Source organism: Cervus elaphus, chromosome 3, assembly GCF_910594005.1.
Source record: "Cervus elaphus chromosome 3, mCerEla1.1, whole genome shotgun sequence".
Classification (NCBI taxonomy): domain Eukaryota; kingdom Metazoa; phylum Chordata; class Mammalia; order Artiodactyla; family Cervidae; genus Cervus; species Cervus elaphus.
In genome coordinates, this window is record NC_057817.1 from 8,916,142 (window position 1) to 8,932,652 (window position 16,511).

The 16,511-nt window shown below is 35.2% G+C and overlaps 1 protein-coding gene across 11 annotated transcripts in view; it reads left to right on the top strand.

Moving 5' to 3' along the window:
• The window catches only part of NAV3 (neuron navigator 3), an 892,289-nt gene that overhangs the window by 802,239 nt on the left and 73,539 nt on the right, over nt 1–16,511 (top strand). For 9 of the 11 annotated variants that reach the window (XM_043880083.1, XM_043880069.1, XM_043880142.1 and 6 more), the window contains 4 exons: nt 2,012–2,053; nt 3,484–3,644; nt 9,435–9,623; nt 12,073–12,125. In XM_043880083.1, the coding sequence (XP_043736018.1) occupies nt 2,012–2,053; nt 3,484–3,644; nt 9,435–9,623; nt 12,073–12,125 (445 nt within the window). The remainder of the gene's footprint in view (nt 1–2,011; nt 2,054–3,483; nt 3,645–9,434; nt 9,624–12,072; nt 12,126–16,511) is intronic. The other 2 variants (XM_043880098.1, XM_043880106.1) reach the window with 1 other exon arrangement.

Sequence of the window (16,511 nt, forward strand, 5' to 3'; positions counted from 1 at the left end):
CAAACATTTAGCCATGACTAAAAGAAAATGTGCCAAAGTCTGAATATTTTAGACAAAGTAATTAGAAAGATATAATAGAGATGTATGTAAGTTAATGACTTACCTGTTGATCTACAATTTCAGAAGACTGTATTGATGTTTATTATTCTAATACTATTAAATAAGTAGATTTTCATATAGGTTTTAATTTTGGTCTAAATTTCTCCTCATTAAAGTAGCATAAACAAATTATTTAAAATTTAACAATTTTCTCCTCTAACTGCTCTAGATCAGAGCATTCTTTGGCTATACTTAGTTCACATTTGTTTTGTACATTTTGTTTTTTGTGGCCAGACCAAACCATAAAACATTTAAAGCTGTAGCCAACCTTAAAAACGTCTGACCTGGTTTTTCCTGTCAGATCTAGCTACCCTGCCTTTAAAATCCTGTATCACGTTTTTACTGGCTTCAGACAAACAGTGCCTGTCGCCTGCAGACTGTTAGTTAAAACTGCTGCTTCATCCGTTCCCATTGCCCTCGTGGCTCCTGCAGGCATAAGAGTTTTTAGCCTTTCAGCGTTTGTGAGGAGTGTCTGTATTATAAAATCATTAATATCCAGATTCAAACAGATATTTCTACTTAAAGTTTTAACTTATATTGATAAACTTATCTTCTGATTTTCCTTTCATTAAGTTCTCTGTACAATACAAGCATATAATGTTTACACAGTTAATAACATGGGCAAAACAATGCCTATTTTCACTGTTCTCTGATGTTAAAATTTAATAAATTCATACGCATGAAAGAGATAATCTTTCAAGTAGCTTACAAAGATATCAATGCTTCAGCATATTGTAGTGTATATTTAGAGTACTCTCACAGTGGTTCAGTATGATTCCTTTTTGTTGTACTAAAAATACAGATGTACTAAGAATACATCTAGAGTCAAGATACATACTAGAATTGGCCTCTACATAATTGTGTGATTACCGTATTTGGACATTCCCAGTACATAAAGTAAAAGAAGATGATGCCTTTGGATGCTTTCTATTGCAGTGCTAATTAATGGAGTAACCATAGAAGAAAACATTTTAGCTTTGATTTTTAGTGATTAAATTTCAAGTCATTGTGTTGGCATTCATGTTATATCATCCTCATGTGCATAACCTGTGTATTTAATTTTGACCATTTGAAGTTTAATGAAAGAGAGATAACATTCTGCAAATTCAAATCAGTTTTATTATTTGGTTATCCATATGCCAGAGATTATAACAGAAATTCCTAGACTCATCCTGCTTAATTCTTGACACCCTCTTCCTCTATTTTTAGGGAGGCCTCTTCTCATTTTCTCCAGACACATTCTTTCTTCCCTTTTTAGGACCAATTGAGAATTCTTTAAAATAGACAATGAAAACTCATAGCCTTTTAAACATCTAATTTATAATTTGAAAAGATATCATAGATTAATTGTATTAAAATATTTAAATAAATGATGCTAGAAAGATTACATTTCAAGCAGATATATATTTCTCTTCTTTTTCTGTGGATAAGAATATATCCGCCTTTATTTTTACTAAAGATCATTTAAATACAAAAAATAAGTATTGAAAGGTGATTTATTACATCTCTGTCTGTTGGAACATGCCACTTTAACTTAGGCAGAGATCTTTCTCATTCCTCCTCTGTGATTCTCTTACATGTGAAATCATAGCAGAAATCTAGTCATTTGCATGGGGAAGAAAAACCTACTGTAACACTAAGCCAATAGAATCTAGAGGAGAAGTATGTTAATATATAACTTAATCTATCTTCAAATAGACCTGTCACTGAGTTATCATTGAATGTGTTACAACAGTGAAATCCAGTCTCCTTTGGTTGGCCTTTTACAATGAGTTAAGCATTAAATATGTTTTTACCAAAAAAGAAAACCTTATTTTGTGTAACAGATTTCAAACAGAGTCATTTATGTTGGATGTATAATTTGGAGGTTTTTTTTACATTATGTCCTTAGGGGTTTTCTTTGTTTTAACAGCATGCAGCTTGACAGAAATACACTACCCAAAAAGGGACTAAGGTATATATTTCTTTCAGCACAATCGCTGCCTTTCTCTGTTGTTACGTAAACTTTGTGTGCTGTCTCTCTACCTCTTTCTTTCTTTCTTTGCAAAGAAGCGCCTGACATTGAGGATGAACTCACTCTTAATCCTGATGTTTTCCCTGGCCTGAAGAGTTGGTGAGATGGCCCTCAGGTAGAAGTTTTGATAGAGGCCAAAACTCAGTAAATTAAATGTGATATAAAAGACATTATTTGGGGGGGGGGGGGCAACAATTTTAGTAGAATTCAGAACTCACTTCTGAAGAATAAAATCAGTTTCCCTAATGTTTGTATTTTGGAGGCATATGCCTACAAAAGCCTCAATCCCTATAGTCTGCACCTGTGGCCAATGAATGTTGAGAGGTTGAACGATGCTCTAATTTGAATCAAAGAAAAGTTATTTTCATCATCAGAGGACAAATAGTGTAATTAAGGGATAATTTTTAAGGAATCCTTTTAGTAAAAACTCAGAAAAGCTTTTTTTTTTTTTTTTTTTTTAGAAAAGCTTTTTTTTTATGTTTTTCAGAAGTGCTGATATCTATCAAATCAATACAGACATAAATTAGTCTAGTAATACATAATAATATCAAAATAATTATTCAGTTCATAAAAAATATAAAATGAAAGTTTAATGCATGGCCATCTTTTACTGTGGACTTTTATCTAATGGGAAGATATGGATTGAACTATGACTAGAGATATGACACTATAGGAACATGATAAGATGACTACTATTTGGAACTAAGAATTTACTTACTCTGGCAAAAGTGAATACTGGCCGTTTAGATCTTCATCTATTATCCTCCTTCTCTCCAGTTTCTTAGCAAGAGCAAACAATTTGCAAATATTCCATTTTAAGATTTTGTCCCAGAAATTTATTTTCCAATAAAGGAAGCTTATTTCTCTTTCCATCTTTTAAAAAAATCCAGACATGGTGTCAAGTGGCATTTTTAACCAAATAAATGTTTTCCCTTTCCTTTAAAAAAGATCCGTCAGTTTGTGTTCTGTTTGCTGTGTCTTATTGTAACCATCCCTCCCATGCCCTTGGCTTCTGGCCAGCTACTGTCTACCATATTTGCTTTGTGTTTTCACCCTCTTCACACCCTTCTAAACACCATGCTTTTGCGCCCTTCTCGATTAACCTGGCTGTCTGCTCGTTGCTTATGATTTTCAACCGCATATCTCACAGGAACATAATTTTCTTTTCAAAATCCTTTATTTTTTTTTCCTGTGAGATTCAAACAGATGGTGTCAAATCATCTGGAAGAACTAAGCAATTATAATTAGATTCAATCTGTTTGAGAATGTTGTTCAGTCTGAATAGTAAGCTCCTCTCAGTTGTTTTCTCGTCCTGATATTGCCTTGCCCTTGCAGGTGTGCTCAAGTGTCTTAGCTGTGCTGTCTTGCAGATACACCCCGTCGTCTCGGCAGGCCAGCCAGGAAGAAGGCAAGGAGTGGCTGCGCTCCCATTCCACTGGAGGGCTGCAGGATGCTGGCAGCCAGTCACCCCTGGTGTCCCCTTCTGCCATGTCGTCTTCTGCAACAGGAAAATATCACTTTTCCAACTTGGGTAAAATCTTCTAAGACATCAGTTTCATCTTGTTCCTTTTACCACCTACTCTCCCGGGAACCCTGTCACATGTTCACAAGAATTGCTCATTTAAAGAGGAGATAGACACCTTAACATTATCTTTTATTTGTACGTTTACAATCCCCCAAATAATGCCCAACCATTATGCAGTTTATTTCTCATGACAACAAGTTGGCATAGTTAATACTGTTGTTATCTTATATCCTAAGATCCCGAGGCAAAAAGAGATTTTTTTGACTTAAAAAAAAATCACCAATCTCAAGGGGCAGAGATAGTAACTGATGCCAGAACACCTGACCTTAAGCCTAGGAGTTTTCTCAGAGTCCTCTTGTTTAATTTTTGTAATCCTTATAAGAAAATTATCATTTTGTAGAAAAAAAGAAAATAGAAATAATTAAGAAGAAGAAAAAATAGCATTCCATGACTCCATAGTTACATCTTCATTTTAAAGTTAGAACTCTCCTTAAAATGCATATGAGAATTCCTATTAAGATAATACCCTGTGAACATTTTTGGATGAAGGCAATGAAAAGAAATGATTATTTGAGCCACTGGATTACCTTGTGTTTAGCATAACTTTTAGAAAATATAAAGTCATTTGTATAAATATCACAGAAAACAGAAGGGAAAGTGACAGAATAATGAAAGCCTAAATATGCCAGTTATCATTGAACAGATCCATTGCTTTTAAAAATAGATGTCTCTTCTATAAAGTCATGTATAAGATAGTCACATTACTTTTTTCACTTGAGACTGTTTTTTTGGTAATAGTAGACCAACAGAGTGTCCAAGTTCTTTGATAATTTGGACTTTTCAACTTACCTCCCTGTTGGAATAGTGAAGGCTATTTCTCTTCTATTATAATTGTTCTGCTATAGAGAATAGAGATTATGACAATGAAAAACAGTTACTTAGGTTATCATTCTATACATACTAGTGAATATATATCCAACACCAAGTTTTTATTGATGAACCTACACAGTGATGAGATTTCTTTGTCTCATAATGGCAAAGGGTGGTAAAACTATTACTTTGAGTTGTAGTTATAAAACGCAACAGGAAGCTTAAAACTTTGATTTCAAAAAATGAAGTGAAAATGTTTTTGTAGAGTCATAGACATGTGAAACAAAATCTGATAGTGTACAGTATTGAAATCAAACCCATGTTACCTGGTTTGCTGAATTTGCTGGGTATCTCACGGCTCCCTCCTGTCAATCTTTTCGTTAATTGATATTAATCCGCGTATGTGAATCCTTTACTCCATTATTTTTCCGTTGTTATTATTCTGATTCAATCTATCCCATTTTTTGTTGAGAAGGAAAAAACTCACTACTTACTGTGTGATATTAGCAGTCATTTAACTTCAATTTTCTCACCTATTAGATAGATTCATAATACCTAGGTTATATCGTAAGGAATGACTAACATTTGCAAAGAGACAAGAGAGAGAGAATCAGACTTGGTAGACTCTAGTACGTCATCATTTTTATTGGAAAGAGATGTCTTATACTAGCAGAGAATTGCAGTAGGTTTCAAATAGATCTTACTATCTCTACTTTCATACCTCTCAAAGTGTTCACCTAGTGGGACTTAGGAAGAAAGATCTTCCCATACATATCCACACACTTCTATGTGCCTACCCATATTTTATAAGTGGGTATGTGGATGCATATCAGATATGCTATATTATTTTACAAGAGAAAAATAAAATAACTAGTTTCAAAACCATGAATATTGCTCTTAAAGACTTTTGGTTGTGTTTCCAGACCACTGGAACTTACATTTATTAGGCAAGAGAGTGGATACCATTAAAATGCAATCATAAATTAAAATTACTTTATTATTAAATTTTAAAAATATATCAAATGTAACACTATAAGTTGAATATGGGTAGCATTGTTCTACATTTTACTTTAGTAATCACGTGTTTTCAATTTGATCTTTTTTTGCATAATCAGTAAGATAAGTGATTATTACAAACACTTAAGAGTTGCAGTAACCATGCTTTTTATTCTTACCCACTAAAAATATTAATATTGTATATAAATTTTTAGAAATATTGCTGTAAAAATCACATATAGTAAATGTTAGAAATTTAAGGTCACTACTATTATGTCATTATTAATAGACTACTGTGAGCTACTGCTGAAGTCAACTCTGGTTTGTATGTGGTTTCTGGCATGATAGCTATAATAGAAATCATTCCTCTTGAAGAAAGCATTAGAGAATATAACTTACATAAACAAATTATTATTGGATGCAATTTTATTTACTATTGGTCACAGTCCTTGTGAGGCATCCCATAACCCAGTGAGACATTGTCATAGTCCCATGGGTGATGACAGTTGCTCAGATTCTTTTTCACCTTGCCTCAATGGTTACCATGTAGAAGCATTACTATTGACGTGTCACTTTCAAAGTCTCCATATTTGATGGGCTCACACGGTCCTTAAAGAATCCGTCTGCAATGTGGGAGGCCTGGTGTCAATCCCTGGAGAAGGGAATGGCTCCCCACACCAGTAGGCAGCAGTTCTACCTAATTCTCTGGCCTGGAGAATCCCATGGACAGAGGAGCCTGGCAGGCTACTGTCCATGGGGTCGCAAAGAGTCAGACACATTTGAGTGACTTTCACTTTCATTTTGCAGAGTGATGTTTAAACACCTTTGTATGGGAAATTTCTTTGCATTTACTCCCAAAGGTCCCTACACCTTGAATTCCCTCCCCTTGTATTCACCCTTAAGCCATTCAGGATTAAGCCTTTTCTTCTATACTCAAGGAAGAGTAGAATCTCACAGTTCGAAGAAACCTACATCTGATTCAATTGTGAATCTGTTATGCAAGTTCTTGTGACAGCTCTAGCGTCTCTAAACCCACCAGTGACAAACTACCTGTATCTAGACATATTCCACTTTTAAAGTTCTTTAAATGATCAAATAAACATTTTCTGAATCTCCACCTAGTTCCTAGTTATATTCCAAAATTCTACAAAATAAAAGTAGGCTGCATATGACAGCTCTTATTAGAAGAACATCATGAACTCATTTGCTAATGTGTCTACAGCAGCGGTCTGGAGTCACTTGCTGTATTTAAAAACCCACTCCGTCTTTCTGTTAGTTTCTGTTCTCCTCAGATCATCACAAATCAACAGATAATTTAATAAAAACAGTGACGTTAGTATGATATACGATTTAAGGCAAAGCCAGTAGCCCTCTTTTTCCATAATATCTTGTTACACCTATATCTCGCTTATTAGAAATGTTTACATGTTCCCTGGTTTTAAATGGATCTTAGAGGCCATTTATTCTGCCAATTTTTTTTTTTTTTTTTTTTTTAGCTTACAAAGAAACTGAAGTGTAGATATGGAAATATTTGCCTGAAGCAAGTGGAAAGCAAAGCTACCACTAGATGCCCTGTACTATTCTGTGTCCCATTACAGAAATTCTCTGTCCATCATACTTTTGTCTTCTATTACATACCTTTTCTTTGTCTCTTTTATGTTATTAATTTCTCTACCTTTCAATCACCTCTTCTAGAGGTCACTCTTGAAGCCAGAGATCTTGCTATATTGATCTTTCTATTCAACCACGATAACAAAAAAGCAAGCCTGCCATAGATTTAGCTTAATTGAACATTCTTAAATAAAATGAATATGTTTCCAATGGAGAACCTCTCAGAAATGCTTATAAATACGCACTGTTCCTTTTATTTTTAAAATACAAAGCACAGCTTTAATGACTATTTCCAAGTGAACATGCATGCGGCTCTCATTCTGGTCAAGACGAGGACATTCTCAACACCTCCCTTCCACCCATCTAGCAACCCAGCCACAATCCATACCTTCCCCCAAAGCTAGCTACTATCCTTATGTTGTTTTTTAAAATCAGAGTGTAATTGCTTTGTAACGCTGCGTTAGTTTCTGCTGTATAAGAGTGAATCAATTACGTGTGCACGCGGCCCCCTCCCTCTTGAGCCTTCCTCCTGGTCACCCCCCCACATGTCTGCATCCCCACGGGCCATGAGCTCAGCTTTCTCCCCTGCGTCAGCTTCCCCCTCGCGCTGTTTCACACGTGGTGGTGGGCTTGTGTCAGCGCTGCTGTCTCAGTTCGCCCCAGCCTCCCCACTCCAAAGCATCCCTTTTAAAATCCACCCTAGTCCTCATTACGACTTCATTTTGAATGAGTGAAATGTTATGCTTTGAAATTATTTAAGGAGAGTTTACCTGGCTATATCTGCAACCATTTTGTGAGAATTTGCGCAAAGTCAGTGAATGAAGTATGTTTCTAACCTCTCTATATGTATATGTATTAAAATGATACGCTTGCAAATGTATTCAGTCAATTCATAAGTATGAACCTAAGATAGTAAGATTTACTCCAGTCCAGACACCTCAGACACACGCATTCAAGTCTAGAATGTCCTTTGGGGCATCTGTTGGTCGTCTTTAGCAATCATTGACTCGTCACTGCCCACTGAAGGAATGTACCTGAGAGATCTTTCTTTAACTTTTACTCCCTCACTCTCCTTTCTTTCTTTTTTCCCCTGCTACTTTCCACGCCTTCTTCCCTTCTTCCAGTGAATTGGGGACTTTGCAAACCCAAAGTTCCTTTCTTTCATTATTGTATGTCACATATGCACACGTAGATATAATTCCAAGTCTTGTTACTTTTCTTGCTCTTATTTTACTTCAATTCACAACTAGCTTTGTCAGAGTTGTTTTGTGCATTGATTCATTAATACCTGTAAAATATCCAGCATTGTACCTGGCAAATACTAGATAGTCTTCTAAAGTTATCTCATAGTATATATGCCCCATATTTTACATTGTTCTGAGATCCAGCGGTTACGTTAAGAAATGTAGTGCCTATGTCAAAGAAAAAAAAAAGCAAGTTTTGAAATTTTATCGGACCAATTCTAAGCCAAAGACATAAATTCAAGATTTTGAAAGTACTCAGCCATTCTTTTCATATCTTAAGGGTCTCCTGCCTGCTTCCTCATATGTCTATAACAACTTGTATTTCTTAAATATGAGCATTTATGATAAATATATATCTTAATTTTTCTGTTTTGCTTTTATTCCAAATTTAAAGCAATATTGTTTTCCTATTCAGTCAACCACATATTTCTTTAAATTGATGACAATCAGTTGGCCTAAAAACTTGAATGTTATTAGGACTATTTGGCAATAGGCACTAGGTAAATAAATTCATGTTTCATATTACAGACTTAAGGCATTGCTTGAGAGATACAAGTTTGTGACTCTTGATAGTCTCACTGTGACATTCTCATCATAGATACGACAGAGAGTAGTTTTAAGTGATTAAATTCACAATGAGCTGTGGATAACCATGTACCTTACATTATATTTCATTTTTATTTTTCTTTATTATAACCTAACTCTGATAATAGTGATGGTTCTGATTATGAACTGACAAAAATTTAGAGCTCAAACTGACCGAAAATCTTTTGTTGGAAGCTTCATATACATTTTCCTAGAAAATTTAGATTACCTTTTCTCTAAAAATAAATGTTCAGACTCTAGGAAGACAATTTTTCCTTCATAATGGGCAGCAGGAAATACCATATTATTTCTAGGAAAAAAACAGTAGAAGTGACTTGATGGTTTCGTTTAATATTGTTTTAGAAATTGACATACTGCTTGCCATGAAAGTGCTAGAAAAAAGAGGGACTCCACTGTAACTGCTATTGGAAATTTCAGAGGCAAACTTCCAAGTCCTGGAATAATGGGCTGTATGCACTTTGTTTTTCAGTGAGCCCAACCAATCTTTCTCAGTTCAACCTTCCTGGGCCCAGCATGATGCGCTCAAACAGCATCCCAGCCCAAGACTCGTCCTTTGATCTCTATGACGACTCCCAGCTTTGTGGGAGTGCCACGTCTCTGGAGGAGAGGCCACGGGCCATCAGTCATTCAGGCTCATTCAGGGACAGCATGGAAGAAGGTAGGCATGGGGGAAATAAGGATGAAGTTGGTTAATTCAGGCCTGAAAGCTCTCACGTCACTCATGTCAAAAGGATGCCTTCAAGAGTAAATCTAGTAGGGTAGTTCCGTTTCGGGAGCCCTGGAACTTGAAGACGTTTTAGTCTATATTACCTTCTGTTTCTTTATGCATTTGGAAATATGACAGAAATAGTTTAGATTAATACTTGACTATAGGACAGTTCAGAATAAATCTGGTGTTCCCCTACGCAAACCTGGGCAACTTTAGAGACTGTTTGCTGTGGTTTGCCAAATATCAAAGTGAATGCTTCGTTTGACACGTTGGTTAAAAAACCATAAAAGATACATAAACCAGAAAAAAGTTCTCGTGTGAAACAACCACATGCTGCCAACTTTTATTCTCAGAAACTCCGCTGGTGTTAGTTTTTATTATCATATCATTTAAGAATTCAAAGTGCACCTACATTTTGCTTTATAAGTTATATTTCCTTTGTCCATTACATTAAAATTCTCACCTGACCTAATAAATGTCTTCATAGTTGTAAAGTTCTACAGGGACACTTTATAACAAATACTCTTTGAAAAACTCAGGAGGCTTAATTGATTTTCGAATGTGAATAATTTTCTAAACTGTATAACCCCAAATGTAAAATTTGATAATAATATTTGAGAGATTTTCCTCTTTGATTTAATGAATGATTTTTAAATGCTCACAAAGGAAAATTGTGGCACACATTTTATAAAGCACTTTTCATTAAGAATAAAACAAAGGTAAACATAGAAGTTCAAATTGATTAGAATAAAATCAGAGGCAGTCAGCTATACTGTCCTGGTCCTTAGTAAGTTTTTATAACAGAAAAGACTCTAGATCTTGAAACATACTGGTCATCTGTCTATTTGTGGTATAAACTTAAGAAAGTTTCATAACTTTGTTAGGTCTGATTTCTGTATCTGTAATTTCTAAGGATGAAAACACAGTAAAGAATGATTCTGTTCCTTTGTTTTTCCCCTTCCTACCTTCTTTTTTAAAACATCTTCTGACTAAAATTGAGGCAGCTGTGAAAATTGACTCATGGTCTTCAGGTCATCATTGTAGTATGAATATTTACCAGGCTATTACTAAATCACTTGACCACAGTTGCCACTGCCTTTTGGGATATTAACCAAACCACTGAATTCACTGTGACAGATAGTGAATTCTACCCTGAGAGCCTCCTGATAGCTGCAGATGTAGACAAAATATAACAAATCTGAAATGTAAAGTCGTTGCATTTCTAAAATGGTTCTCTCTCTCTCTTCACAGATAGGCCTTTTATAATACTGGAAAAATGATGTGCTAAACATGCTCATGGCTTTCTGTGGTGCTTCACTGGCAGAGAGAACGCTATTTATATATATGCTTGGAAATTCTGGCCTTCCTTTATATGGATAAATAATCTGACCTTATATCTCTCAAAGTCACTGCTTTATTATCATTTCAGCTGCTTTCCTAGACCTCTCCAGACCAGTTGTGAACGCCCCTAGGTGCATTCTTACTACCCAGTACATTGCTCTCAATAGTATTTATATGACCCCATTGGGATTATTTTTTTAGCTACATATATTTCTATTTCTCTTTGAGCTCTGAGAATTGTGGCATTCAATTTTATAGTCCCAGCATCTAGCAAGTACACACACTGTGTGTACTCAACTAATGTTTCTTTAATGGATGAATAAGCAGAAATAACTATGTATTATCCCATAATGAAAATAGGAAGAACTTTTCTACAAGTATAATTAAGCACAATTGTATCCTCCTTTGAGCTTAATATCTTGGACTTGCACAAGTAATAAACCATTCTGTTAACTGATCAACATGGTATTTTTCTACACCTCCCCAAAAGACAGTATAAAATTTCCACTCTTAATTTCTAAGAGACACCACCTTGAAATAAGTACTCTTCTATTACTAAAATTATGAAGAAACCATACTTCATTTAAATGAGTATAATCAGCTCATCATAGATAATGTTGAAATAGCTTATTTCCCTGAACGTATATGGAGAAAAATACTGAAAATCAATCTTTGTTGTATAAAAAATGAAATTGAATAAAATACATAAAAAATTTTTATAAGTTTACACTTTCATAGTAATTTAAGATGTCCTTGATTTTCTGATTAATTATTATGTGAGAGCTTACTCTGGTTTGCAGTATGTGCATGGCACACTAGAAGGGCTTGCATTTGTCAATTCTTCTCTGTACATGATGGAGGAAGTACTTTAGGGGAGAGGTATGGGACCTTTCCATGGTTCAACATTTGGATCTCTAAAAATTAATGGTAGGCTTGCCCTCAGATTCTTATGTTATTTTTATTTCCTTAACCACCTAGCCTTCATTTTTTGGTAAAGGCCTAGTGGTTCTGAACAGACGTCATCATTTCACCTCTTGTTCTTTTTTGCTTTCTTCAGTTCACGGCTCCTCACTATCACTGGTCTCCAGCACGTCTTCTCTTTACTCTACGGTAAGTGTTGGTTGTAGAGAAAAACCTTTTGCCTTTGCCAGCCTTTGTTAAATAGGTTGACATTTACACAGAAGTTCCACAGTGACGTAGAGGTGTACGCTCAGCTCTTGCATATCCGGTAAGGAGGCAGGTACTCTACCAGTTCTCCTCTGACACACGTATTTGTAATCAATGAGTGAGTGAAAAACTGAACTCCAGAAGACCTGGTGGTTTGTGACTCAAAACCCTGAAGACCATGTGCTGGTCTCCATCATAGCTTTATCACACTGACCACTTTTCTTTGTTTGGTTCTCTGACTGGTAATTGTTCTGTGGTATCTTCTTCATTTTCTTTTTTTTATTGTTTAAGTTCATTTTTTGAGAAGATTGTATTAAAGGATAAAAGCCTAAAAGGCATAATGAATTTTTAAACTAAATCTTCTTAAAGAGTGTGATTTTTAAAACTTCATTTCTTAAGAGGGAAATGCCAGTATATCAACTTATTTTTCCAGTGTGTGAAATATATTTTGTTTTTGCAAGTGTAAGTTTTCTACCCAGTTAATATAATTTCATCATTTTCTAAAAATTAGTCTACATGGAGTTATGTTTTACAAAAAACTTCCTTCATCCTAGGTATATTTTAGTTTATGAATCTCACTGAGGCTTGAACATTATGACTAACCCCTAATTCTGTATTAAAAGTTCATGAAAAGTTCAAAAGCCTCAGCTGTCAGTAAGTAATTAAGCATTAAGGGCAACACTGATTTTTTTCACTCATTTTCATTTATTCAAATATTATGGCCCTCTTATATATTTATTGCTTTAGAAAGTTCCTGAAGATCAAACTATCATTGGTAGAGGCAATATTTTTATCATTTCTCCTTTTAATGAGTAAAATTGTCAACAGATCTAAGAATAATGAAATTACTGTTAGTGTTTAGATAAATCTACTGTTTTGGGGCTTCCCTGGTGGCTCATACAGTAAAGCATCTGTCTGCAATGCTGGAGACCGGGGTTCGATCCCTGGGTCGGGAAGATCCCCTGGAGAAGGAAATGGCAGCCCACTCCAGTACTCTTGCCTGGAAAATCCCATGGGCAGAGGAGCCTGGTAGGCTACAGTCTGTGGGGTCACAAAGAGTCGGACACGACTAAGCGACTTTACTTACTGTTTTGGGCAGATGGAGAAAGAAGTGAGAAATGTAAAAATGTATAGGAAACAACATGCAAAAAATATGTTAATATGTGAAGATGTAATATTCCTCCTATTGGGCCAATGCCACTGCTTGAGGGGAGGTATATTCTGAATTAAACATTTGCAGTTGAAGTCTCTCTATAACATCGAAGGTGTGACATCATTGCAGTCATATTTTAAATTATATAGAAGCAGTATTTGGATAAGAAACCACCTTCACGTAGCCTGAGAAAAACTCAAGAAAAAGAGTGTGAGTTGAGGAAAAGCAGATGGCTAATTAGTATACACAAGTCCAATAGACCTTTCTGCAATAATAAAAATACTCTACACCTGTACTAGATAATATAGTAACCTCTAGTCACATGTGGCTATCGAGTATTTGAAGTGTATATGGTATGACAAAGGGACTGAATTTTTAATTTTGCATACTATGAATTTGGGCTTCCCTGGTGGCTCAGATGGTAAAGAATCTGCCTGTCAATGCAGGAGACGTGGGTTCCACCCTGATTCAGAAAGGTCCTCTGGAGGAGGAAATTGCTACCCACTCTAGTATTCTTACCTGGGAAATCCCACAGACAGGAACTGGGGAGGATACAATCCATAGGGTTGCAAAAGAGTCAGGCACGACTTAGCGACTAAACAAAAACAACTTTAGATTTATATAGACACATGTTCCTGCGGCTACTATATTGGATATTATAGGTTTACAGGAGTAGATGTCAAAATAAGGAGAAATTAGAAAGTATAATGGGAAGTATTGCATTAAGAGTACAATATGCCAAAGACAATAAAAACAAAAAAAAAAGAGTACAATATGAAATAGGAAGAGATGAAAATAGAGTCTATACACACATGTTTATGTGATAAAATAGACGCTCATGTTAAGTGTGAAAAGAATGGATTAGGTGATCAAAGCATGAGAAGGTGATATTGTTAGGAAATGAGGAAATTTAAATAGCTTTATTGAAAATGATGGAAATTATTTACTTGTACTTAGACAATTCAGACAAATGCATGTTTAGTGGAGTAATGAAGAGAAGGCTCCAGATGATGAGGAGTCACTCTGTCTCCAGTGCCCCATTACGATGCCCTGAGATTTAACTGGCAGTGAAAGGGTATCTGTGAAAGTGTTTTTCAAACCATGAAGTGAAAAATCAATTTATCATTTTTTTCCATGCCTCCTTAAGGACTGTGGATAAAGATTCAGTTTATTTACATTTTTGACATCAGAAAAGTTGCTCAATTTCTTTGGACTATACCTGTAAAATAAGGTGGCAAAAAGCAGCCAGATCTATCTGATCTGTTCAAGGGACTTCCGCAATTATTAGAGAAGAAGAGGGTCCTTCTATACCATTAATTACAAAAAAACTGTAAACTTCATGGGAGCACCATTTATGTCATAGTCTTTGTGAACTGCACCTTTTGAAATATGCCATGTGCAAGTAACACAATTGCGCATGATATTCCTTCATAAAATAGTTAAAGAGTTCCCTGACAATCCAATGGTTAGGACTCCACACTTCCACTGCCAAGGGCCTGGGTTCAGTTCCTGGTTGGAGGACTAAGATCTGCAAGCCGAGCTGGATGACCAAAAAAAGAGGAAAAAAAAATTTTTTTTTTTTTTAGAAGATTGTTAGACACTTGTTTTATTAGGCAATATACTATTCTTAGGCACCATGGATAGAAACAATCTTTGACACTATCATTTGTACAATTTATGGGATTATATTAAACAAACAAAGATGGCATTTGCCTGTCAAATTACAGGTACAATAAATCCAATTGAAAGGATTCTTTCTTCACATACAACTTTTGAAGTCTCTACCAATTATAACTTGGTAAAATTTTCAAAGGTATCTTGTTATAAAGCTGAGTAAGTAATCTTTCAGAATTTTTGAGTAGGGAGATTACAAACTGGTTGAAAAATCACACTCAATCTGACCTGCCAAGCTGTTACCCTTGGCAAATTTTGGGTTTGTGTGTTTGTCTTTAATTCTAAGCCAACACCGTGAAATATGGAGTTTTACATGAAAATTCTAATTTCTAAGTCCCTTTGGAAAGTGAGTGGAATATCTAGCAACACAGAGAGGAAATTTCTTCCAGGTTTATGCGTGCTAAGTTGTTTCAGTCGTGTCCAACTCTTTGAGACTCCATGGACTGTAGCCTGTCAGACTCTTCTGTCTATGGGGTTTTCCAGGCAAGAATACAGGAATGGATTGCCATTTCCTTCTCTAGGGAATCTTCCTGACCCAAGAATCAAACTAACATCTCTTACGTCTCCCTCATAGGCATAGGCAGGAAGTCTTTACCACTAGTGTTTATAGCATCACCCCTTTAAGATGTTAGTGTGATCTCAGACAAGACCCAGCCTCCACTGATTCTTCCCTTGCTGACAATGAAGCTGAGTTTGCATTGTTAATTATTACTGTGCTTTTGCATTTCTTGAAGAAAAGAAATAACTCTGTAGTATCCATATCTTTATGAAAAGTGGGGGGAAATAGCCTAGGAATGGTGTGTGATTCTTCTTTTTAATACCCAGGGCACTTTTTATTCTTTAGTTCTATTAAATATTTAAATTTTTGATCTTTGCAATAGATATTTTCTGAGTGGCTGTACATTAAAAATTGTATTGAACTGGTTTTGTACTTTTAATCTACTTTGTATTGATTTAATAAGAGTGAGGGCTGTGTTAGTTCTTTGTGGATCCCTTCAGCATAGTTCCTAACACACAACTAATAATAAAGCAAATATTTTTTAATTAATAAATTTGAAAGCATGAGTGGATGGCCAAGAAAAGCTTGCAGAATAAAGAAACATCTAATATATTTTTATTTAGGCAAGACGTTTTGTACTGTTTACCATCCTTGAGGACATCGAGCCAGCTTCAAAACCATTATTTAATACTGAGAAGTAATCATATTTCATCATATATCATCAATCCATGCCTAGCCCACCAAAAGAAATATAATATTCATGATCTGGCTCACTGCTTCCACTTTATGGTAACAGCTACCAAGTATTGCTAACCAAAGCTTATGAAAGAAAGCAAAGATTAAACAAAAAGTTCTGAAAAGTCAGTAAACAAAATGATTCTATACAGTATGCATATACATGCATATAATTAATATGTAATAGTTATGCATGTAGTTAGTGTATGTAACTTATTCAGTTTTTTATTAATAATAAAAATGTGATGAATTTCTTTTTAGACAGTTT